The sequence below is a fragment of the Meriones unguiculatus genome, chromosome 8, assembly GCF_030254825.1.
Source record: "Meriones unguiculatus strain TT.TT164.6M chromosome 8, Bangor_MerUng_6.1, whole genome shotgun sequence".
Classification (NCBI taxonomy): Eukaryota; Metazoa; Chordata; class Mammalia; order Rodentia; family Muridae; genus Meriones; species Meriones unguiculatus.
This window is the reverse complement of record NC_083356.1, coordinates 88,804,576-88,814,802: the sequence shown is the minus strand read 5'-3', so window position 1 is coordinate 88,814,802 and position 10,227 is coordinate 88,804,576. Positions and strand designations below refer to the sequence as shown.

At 39.4% G+C, this 10,227-nt stretch overlaps 1 protein-coding gene across 1 annotated transcript; it reads right to left on the bottom strand.

Moving 5' to 3' along the window:
- Nucleotides 1–9,070: 9,070 nt before the first annotated feature.
- LOC110543308 (V-type proton ATPase subunit G 1-like) lies at nucleotides 9,071–9,946 on the bottom strand. The gene has a single exon (XM_060390124.1). The coding sequence runs from the start codon at nucleotides 9,944–9,946 to the stop codon at nucleotides 9,701–9,703; it is 246 nt and encodes an 81-aa protein (XP_060246107.1). The 3' UTR covers nucleotides 9,071–9,700.
- Between the last annotated feature and the right edge of the window lie 281 nt (nucleotides 9,947–10,227).

Below are 10,227 nucleotides of genomic sequence, written 5' to 3'. Positions count from 1 at the left end.
ACCCTTTTATTAGAATGAGGTGCACAGCTGCCCTTCCTGGAATTCCAGGAATAATATAGTTTTACAACCTAGTAATCCTTTGGTGTCTGATGACACTAGCTCTGCTTGTATCTCCCAGAATTTACTTATATAAGACCCCTTCTTTTTTAATAATTTTTATTTTTTATATTAATCACAGGTTATTTACTTTGTATCCCAGCCGTACAACCCTCCCTCATTCCCTCACAATCCCACTCTCTCTCTTTTATCTCCTCCCTCCCCCTTTCCAAGTCCACTGATAGGGGAGGTCTTCCTTCCCTTCCATCTGACCCTAGCTTATCAGATATCTTCAGGACTGGCTGCAATGTCCTCCTCTGTGGCCTAGCAAGCCTGTTCTTCCCTTGGAGGAGGGGGAGAGGTCAAAGATCCAGCCATTGAGTTCATGTCAGAAATAGTCCTTGTTCCCCTTACTAGGTAGGTAACTCACAACCCAGATATCCATCAACAGAGAAATGGACACAGAAACTGTGGTACTTTTACACAATGGAATACCAAAAACAAGGAAATCATGAAATTTGTAGGTAAATGGTGGGATTTATCAAAGATCATTCTGAGTGAGGTATCCCAGGAACAGAAAGACACACATGGTATATACTCACTTATAAAGTGGGTAGTATACCTATAAGATAGGATAAACAAACTAAAATCTGTACACCTAAAGAAGATAAACAAAACAGAGAACCTGGGGAAAGATGATCAATCCTCACTTAGAAAAACAAATGGGATGGACATTGGAAGTAGGAGAAAACAAGTAACAGGACAGGAGCCTACCACAGAGGGCCTCTGAAAGACTTTACCTAGCAATGTATCAAAACAGATGCTGAGCCTCATAACCAAACCTTGGGCAGAGTGCAGGGAATCATCTGAAAGAAGCGGGAATTAGTATGATCTGAAAGGCAGGAGCTCCACAAGGACCAAATATATCTGGGCACAGGGGTTTTTTATAAGACTGATTCTCCAACCAAAGACTATGTATGGATATAACCAAGACCCTTTCTTAGTTAAACCTTGAGCATTACTTTTAGATCATACAACCCATCCTTATGAGTGATGTCACTTGTGCTTTACTACAGACATAATTGACTCTATGTCATCTTAAGGGCCAGGGCAGTCCTGACACCCATAGATATTACATTTACCACAGTCAATATCCTTAGACTCTAAATCTTGGGCGCTATCCCAACAACAGTCTCCATTTTTGTGAAAGCATCTAGATGTACTTTGTAAAGAATGTCAATGTAAATATGTCTTAAAATGTTGTGCTCTTAGGACTGAGTCAACTGATATCTGAACACATTGTTCCAAAATTGTGTTGTGCTTATATATGGCTAAAATAAAATGACCTGGGCCAGACTCTAGAAGTGTCCTCCTCCAGCACCAGTTACAATAAAATAGGGTTGAGCTGAGTTGCATCCTTACCTCACCCTGACTAGTCTTTCCCTGCCTACTCTAAAGCCTGCAGGGGAATTATCACAGAGTGGTATAGGTATTATCATTATTATTTTATGTTTATTATTATTATTATACCTTATTATTTTATGTTTACCTAAAATTTTATACAATATAGAAAGAGCAATAAGAAGAGTATATCAATTTGAGAATTCAGTGGCCATGGGAGGAGTTAGAAAAAAGGGATTTGGGGAGGGGCTGGATGGAATAAAAGTGAAATAAAAGGGAAAGATGAGATACACACATGCACACACACACATATTTGAAGGGGTTATGACACTTCGATTGACAATGTTTCCTAAGAGAATCATAGACTAGCAAAAACTTGAGTACATGCAATGGGCTATCTCATATTGAATGTTTGCCCACAGTCGTCCAAATGACTCCCAAGAAAAAATGCACTATTGCTGGCGCCCTGGTTGCTTCTTAGAGTTCAAGTATAAGCACCTGTTACTGAAGACACTGCGCATTAAGGATAGAGAATTTGGACCATTTGAGCTAGATCTAACCCGAAAGCCTCCTTTCTTCTGTAGAGCTTTCAAAATTCTATGCAAGATGCCAAGGGGCAGAACAGTTAATATTCCTACTCATCAGAGATACCTATAAATCACCGTAATAATGGGTATGACACGGTATATATATATATATATATAATATACAGTAAGTGGTAAACACATGGGAGGGGTAACCAACAGTTGTCAAACTAAACTCAAGGTCCAACCAACAAGAGAGCAAGAAACCTAATCAACTTCCCCAGGGATAGGGAGGTCATGGATTTTAGAAAATAATCAACTTCTGCCATTTTGCCCAGCCAGTATCATTCCTAAATACATTTTAAATTTTATTATTATACCTGCATATAAATGTGGCTATAACTACTCACCAAAGATACTTCTATTTATGAGTGGAGACCATCACAGAAAATCACAACTGGCCACAATGCAGAGATCATGGGGAGATCAGTCTCAAGGAACACAATTGCATCACATTTCCTGCATCCATGACTCGGAATATTTTTGAAGAGAGGGCAAAGATATATAAAGAGCCAGAATACCAGGATGTCTGCCATGCAGCAGGCATCTGGAAATGGCTGCATAAAGGCCCAAACCATAGCAATATCAGTAGACATGCTAAATGGAAAGGGTAGATTCCCATGAAGTCTCACCTTTACAGAAAGAACTGCAGTCAACTAATGACAGCTGAGAGAGGGAGTATCAGCTTCTTCCAGAGAGCCTTAAAATAGGTTACCTAATACAAAGTGGTCAGCCCAGAAACCATATACTCGTAAACAGCAAAAATGGTCTCATCAGGTTGTATTTACAAATACATGCTTACATAAAAATAATTATCAAAGAAAATGCGACTATCAGTTTGAGAATGAGGAGTGATATGGGAGAAGCTGGAGGAAAGGACTTGGGAGGGGCTGGTTGGAGGTAAGAAAAAGGGGAAATGATGTAATTATAGTAATTAATTAAATGCATATTGATTAATTAAATGATGTAATTAATTAAAACATATATATTATCTAAAAAATAAGGAAAAAGAAGAAAACATAAAAATGTAAATGTGGTGCTAATCGAACCTTTCTCATTTTCCTTCTACATCTGTTTCCATGGGCTGGCTTGGCTATCCACTCTGATGCATGCACAGTATTGTACTTTAAAGATTTTGGTGTGCAAAAATAGAATAGCTTTTAATAGGTATTAAAGGTGAAGCTCTGGACAATGGCCAACTTTCCCAAGAGAGCTGTGATTTCAAACAAGAAACACATTTCATTTGTGAAGCATGTATAAGCTGCAACTGGGCAAACTTGAAACAAAGCCAGTTTTCCATCCCTAGACTCACACCAGATGCTCACACACTGGCTCTGCAGTGTGCTGAGTGTAAAATACGGAGGAGATGGGAGGAGTTTTGGTAAACGGTATAAGGATGGGATTTGAAAATAAAAACACAATTGGAAACAAATTGATGGCCACTCTGGTTCAGTAAATCAGGTGGATGTGGATAAGAGTATTTAGCATCAAAACCTACCATGTATGTTTAAATCTGCAATATACTCAGGAACAAGAAATGATCACAGCACAGACAATACGCTAGTTAATTTTTATTATCATGACATAATACTCATGGAGAAAAGTTGAAGAAATATTTTCTCTTTTTTTAAAAAAATTATTTATCCAATTTACATATCAGTGGCAGCCCTCTCCCTTCTCTCCTCCCAGTCCCACCCTCTCACCTTTTCCCCCATTTGCCCCCTCTTACTTCAGAGATCTGTACCCCTACTACAGAGAAGGAAGGTGTCTTCCACCCTCACTCCCATCCCCACCCCACCAAAGGCTGTCTAACATTGCCACTTCCTGTCACACCAGGACTAAGGACATTCTCTTCCACTGAAGCCAGAGAGGGCTGCCCAGCTAAGGAATGTGATCCAATAGCAGGCAACCGTGTCCATGTCAGCAACAGCCTCCGCTCCAGTTGCAAAGGGACCCACAATAAGATGGAGATGTTCCACGCATGCACTTAAGTTTGTGGTTCAGTCTCTGTGAGGCCCCATGGGCCTAGGTTAGTTAGTTGACTGTTGGTCTTCTTGTGTTCTTGTACCCTTTGGATCCCTCTTTTCTTCTCCCAACTCTTCCACAAGATTCTCAGATCTTCTATTGTTTGGCTGTGGGTCTCAGCATCTGTTTTGATCTGCTGCTGGGTGGAGCTTCTCTGAGGGATGTAGGGCTATGAGAGAGACGGCAAGTGGATAGATGGGCGTTTCTGGGACAAGGTAAAGAAGCATTTCCTATGGATCACAGTTTCAGAGACTTCAGTCCATAATCATTTTGCTGCATTGCTTTTAGTTTCATAGTATGTCAGAGATAACAGTAGGAGCATGTGATTTTAAAAACATTTTATTTTGTAGTGGATAGGAGGTAAAAGTAGGACTGGAGGCAAGAAATACCCTTCTACCTCCTACAGTTTTCATGACTTCTCAACAGTCTATTTGATTATGAACCCAACAGTAGATTCATAGATGATGTAAGAGTGCCCAGGATTTAAAACTTCCCCAGTGATGTACCTCTAAATGTTGCTGCGCTAAGGACCATGTCTTCAACACATGAGCTCCTGAGAGACCTTCAGCTCCACACCACACAGGTAAGGTACAGACAAAAAGGCTGTGGAGCAAGGCAGGTCGTGTCTAGAGAAGAAAACGAGGTTTGTCTCAACTCCGTGTGTGAAAGTACCTGAGTACGGAAGTGGTAATGAGATGGTTCAGATTCCTAACAGTCATAAGGAGAAGACTCAGATGAACTTTCCTATTCTTTCTCTGAGCTCACTTTCCCCACCTCACTGCCTCATATTTTCTTTATGCCTCCCATACAGAACTGTAACTGCTTGTTTAGATCTTGACTTTTCTTAGGCACTTAGTAGAATAGTATTTTTCAAATCATGTTTGGAGGTATGTGCTGATATCTGACTAGTTGATGTTTATTGGAATCTGGTATCATGCAATTCAAATATTTGTTTTTTTTACTTATGTGTACAAGTGTGTGCCCATGCCCATGTGTGCTGGTGTGGGTATTGGACCCCTAGGAGCTGGAGTTATAGATGTTTATGAGCTGGGAACTGAACCATGGTTCTCTGCAAGAGCAACAAGGCTTCCTAAGCACAGAACCATCTATCTCGGCCCGTTGTTATCATGAAATTTAAACAAAAAACAGGACTAACAGATCTCTGAAGAGGAACCAGCATCTTTTTCACAAGAAGAAAGAAAAAAGTAGCATCCATTTTGCTTTGTCTTCTGTATCCTTCTAGTGCTTTTTCCTCCTGCTTCTGATTAGCATTCAGCTTTGTCTTATGACCCACATGGCTGCTCTTTTTTAATGAATTCAGCAGTTACTGACATTCTAATTTGTTCCATTTATCCTGAAATAGGGTTTCTGCGAAATTTACAATTGAATAAATTCTAAAGTAAAATGTTATCCTAAAGCATGTTACTCTCCCATTGACACTTGAGCCTCCAGATGGTAATGTCAATTTCGATGGTAACCATAACTTAAGAGAGGAAATTCATAACATAAGTATTCCATTGGTGATCTTAGATGTTAAAGAGACAGAATCAGCTCGATTATGAGCCAATGGTATTAGATATAGTAAGTTGGTTGTACCTGGAAATGAAAGAGCAAAAGTTTTCATATAATTAAACTTTGTAACAAATATCTAGACATGGTTGCAAGGTAACATTATGAAAAACCATAGGAGAGAAAGCAATGTTATTGTCTTGTTGGTTAAGATACAAAATGCTTAGTTTATTTATAACTCATTTTACCAATTTGTAAAAGTAGACATATGGACTAAAATATCAAAGGTTATTTTAAGCACTCAAATTCTATGGATTTTATATTATAATTATATGGCTTATATAATCCTGACATAAAACAATGTAATTATTTTCTAGGGTGAAGAAAATTAACAAGAATTAATATCCATGAAAGCAGATTTATATTAAGGCAAGCTCTAATAGTTCTCTAACACTCCACCTCTGGTTTAACAGCAGCTTTTTTCCTTTCATGGTATCTGCTGAAATACCAGCTCTATAGTAAGGCTAATTAGGAGAAGATATGTTTGCAAAAGAGAGCTGGAAATCATCCAGGATATGTTTATTCCAGGAGAAAATAGAAACTCATGAAAATTAACAAGAATACTGACTTTGAGAATAGTATAATATTAATTCACACTTAATTAATACTTAGCTTTTAAGAACTTAGTAATTTCAGGAAAAGGAAGGGTGGTACTTGCTAAAATACGTCTTTCTTTCTGAAGGTATGTTTACAGAAATGATTAGAAGAGAGACGAGTTGAAACGAGCTTATCCATTTGTTTCTGCCCAGAGGGCTGTTTGAATAACTTCAGAATCCAACAGGTTCTTACATGTCTCCTAAAACACATTTGTTGTTTGGATAGGTTTGAAATAGCTCTCAAATGGTACAATATGAACACCTTTATTTTTCTCTCTCCAGTTAAACTCAACTACACTTTTTCACACACATACACACGCAACCTTTTTCTTTTCTTTATTTTTATTTTTATTTCTTTCTTTATTTATTTTTGGTTTTAAGGTTGCAATTCATTTGGTTCTTGGCTCATTGGAAAAAAAACATTAAATGTTGGCTTGTTCATAGGAACTGTTTAGAAATAACCTCTTTGTTCTAGAAAAGTAGACACTATTGTTTCTGAATGATCCTATTTTATGGCAAGAACAGAACATAAAGCATGGCCATCTTGCTCTTTCCACTGTAAGTGATATGGAAATACAAACCAGAACTCAGCATTTTTTTTAAATCAAACTTAATTTTCAAAGAATGATGCATAACATTTAAGGACAGAAAAAGGTTCTACCCTTTGAACAAATAAATCCACATGAGCAGTGTGCATGTAATTTCAGAAGGAGCACACCGCTATCTGTCAGCCCTGTAACAGCCGGCTACTGTAGTTCTTCAGTAACTTGACTTCTCCATGTGCTGAGCCTGTTAGAGTTAAAGACTATCATCTGGGGTTTGAGAGGTATTCTGGTGATCTTTCACTCTTACCAATGTTAAAATGCCCAAGTCGGTATTTTACAAGTAACTGATGACCTAAAGCAATTGATTTAACATATCTGAACCATCCAGAATAAAAGGACAGTTTCTTAGGAAAGGCATGCTGAGAACAGTTCTCTCTTCTTATTACCCTGAATGAAAGAAAGGCCAAAAAGCTTCTGCATGAGGAAGATTGTGGAATCTAAAGTCTCTCAAACTTGTAAGAGTGTATAGAGCATATGGTAAAATTATGCATTTGGTAGATGCTCTTTCACATTTTAATATACAGAAGCAAGGATAAAATCTACTGGCTTCATAGGAAGAATTGAAAATTTTCTTTTGACTTGATTTATGATAGAAATAATTCTAATTTTATAGGGCTTCCCCTGATATTCCTATCAATGGTGACTGTTTTTTTTGTGGCATTTTTTAATGTGTTGAATTTACTTATATCTCTCTTTATTACAATTCCACCTCTAATAACATCCTTTCCTCTGTTAAACATTTGCCTTTGGTATGGACCTTTGTATGTGTGTGTGTGAAAATACTGCCTTTTGAAAGCATTACTTTCTATGCTCTTTTATTTTGTTTTCTTATGCCTCTACCTCCCTTCTCCATCCCAGTCTCTTCTGACACCAGGAGAGAATGGTTAGTGGGGAAAGGCACATAGTGTTCTTTGGTTACTTTCCGCTGGTTAGGGCTGTCCGGTTCCTTGTGGCAAGTCCAATCTTCATTTCAGGATATTTGTCAAACCGCATCAACCACAACCAGCATCAGAAAGGGGAGCACAAGCAACCTTCTTTATCAGAGCTCTCTCAATGCTCTCTGGGCTCTGGCTTTTATTCTGTCTCCAGAGTCCTCAGAATTAAACTATTTGCAGCTGGCAAAGGGCCCCTCTCAGGGCCTGCATGAGGCAAGTAGTTTGCTGCCATAGGCAATCTTAATCAGTCCCATATCCCACACCTGGGATTAAAACAAAGCCATCATTACACATCATAACCACAAACCTCCACAACAGCATTTATTGTGGGTTATAAAGCTCTATGTGGCGATAGGCAATATTACACATATTTTGCTAAGTAAATCTTTGTAATCAATAGAATTGAAAAAGAATTATGATGATTCTTTTCATCTATTGAATCATGTAAAGGCTGCCACCATAACAGCTTTTTTAAAATAATTTTTATTTTTTATATTAATCACAGGTTATTTACTTTGTATCCCAGCTGCAGGCCCCTCCCTCATTCTCTCCCAATCCCACCCTCCCTCCCTCATCTCCTCCCTGCCCTTTCCAAGTCCACTGATAGGGGAGTGCTCCTCCCCTTCAATCTGACCCTAGCTTAATCAGGTATCTTCAGGACTGGCTGCAATGTCCTCCTCTGTGGCCTAGCAAGACTGCTCCTCCCTCGGGGTTGGGGGTGGGTGGGAGGTAGATCAAAGGGCCAACCATTGAGTTCATGTCAGAAATAGTCCCTGTTCCCCTTACTAAGGTACCCACTTGGATACTTAGATGCCATGGGCTACATCCGAGCAGGGGTTTTGGTCATATCCATACATGGTCCTTGGCTGAAGAACCAGTGTCATAAAAGACCCCTGTGCCCTGATATATTTGGTCCCTGTGGAGCTCCTGTCCTCTCCAGGTCATACTAACTCCCCCTTCTTTCATATGATTCTTTGCACTCTGCCCAAGGTTTGGTTATGAGTCTTAGCATCTATCTGCTTTGGTACACTGCTAGGTAGAGTCTTTCAGAGGCCCTCTGTGGTAGGCTCCTCTCCTGTTTCTCCCTCTTCCATTGTCCATCCCATTTGTCTTTCTTTTTTTCTTTTTCTTTTTTTTCCCCAATAAAACAAACACGTTGAGTATTTATTTAAAAGGTATGCAAATCCAACACCTGTTGACTCCTAAATGAAATTCTTCTCAGCATCTGAGTCAAGATGCACTTTGCATTATTAAAAAGAGGAGTCTGAAGGTTGAAAGGCAAGGCACGTTTTACTTTTAAATGATTACAAGTATACACCAAATAACATGTAACAAGTAGGGTCCTAGCATCTAGTGATTTGGGTTAGGATACACTAACAGCAGCCTGAACAAGCATATTCACTGTCCTAAATTAGCCAGGATGGACTACTGTAAGGCTGGCTGCTGCTTCATTGGAGGCACAATTAGCTATTTACCACTTTTTCATAGATAACGCCCCTGACCTTTAAGAAAGTGGAAGGGACCAATTTCCTCCCTTTCTTTCTTCAAAGAATTGTTCTTTTCTACTAGACTAATAACAGAAAAGTCAACATTGATACCTGTTACTTGCACAAACACATTGGAAAACAGGTGACATATACTCCTTACAGACATACAAGGTAAGATGATGAAATTTCAGGTACATACTAAATCTGTGCAGAAAGCTAGAGTTGACACTCTTCACAAGTGAAGGGAGCTACAACAGCATAGAGAAATAATTTAATGCCTTCCAGAACAGAACTTAAGCTCTGCGGAGGTTCCCTGTTTTATGACGGCATCTCCTATGCCAACTACAGAGCAGCTGCTTCCACCTCCTATCCCTTTATACGGTAGTTCTCATGGATTTCTGGCCAGATGTCACACACAAAGGCCAAGAGGTTATCCAGGACTTCATCCCTATTCTGCTGGAATTAGTTCTGGAGGATGGTCATCTTCTCCTGGGTCTCCTTCTCTACTTCACTGCTAGAACTGCCATGGGACCCCAGTGCAGCAGCTTCCTTGGCCTTGAACTCCTTCTCCCTCTGCAGGAGGTACTGTTCAATCTCGGCCTGTGCCTCTTCTTTGGCCTGCTTCAGCCTCCGGTTCTTTCTCTTGCGGGCCTCGGACACCTTCTCAGCCTGCAGCAGCTGCTGAATGCCCTGCGACTGACTCGCCATCGCTGCCTTTTTTTTTTTAAGCATGGATTTCTTTTTTTTAATGTTTATTTTGCACACCAAATATTACTATAGATGGTTATGAGCCATCATGTGGTTACTGGGAATTGAACTCAGGACCTATGGAAGAATAGCAAGTGTTCTTAACCTCTGAGCCATCTCTCCAGCCCCCATTTGTCTTTCTAAGTGAGGATTGATCATTTTACCGCAGGTCCTCTTTCTTGTTTATCTTCTTTAGGTGTACAGATTTCAGTATGTTTATCTTATCTTATAGGTCTAATACC

Coding starts and splice junctions, on each gene's coding strand:
- LOC110543308 (XM_060390124.1), bottom strand. CDS start 9,946: ATGGCGAGTCAGTCGCAGGGCATTCAGCAGCTGCTGCAGGCTGAGAAG.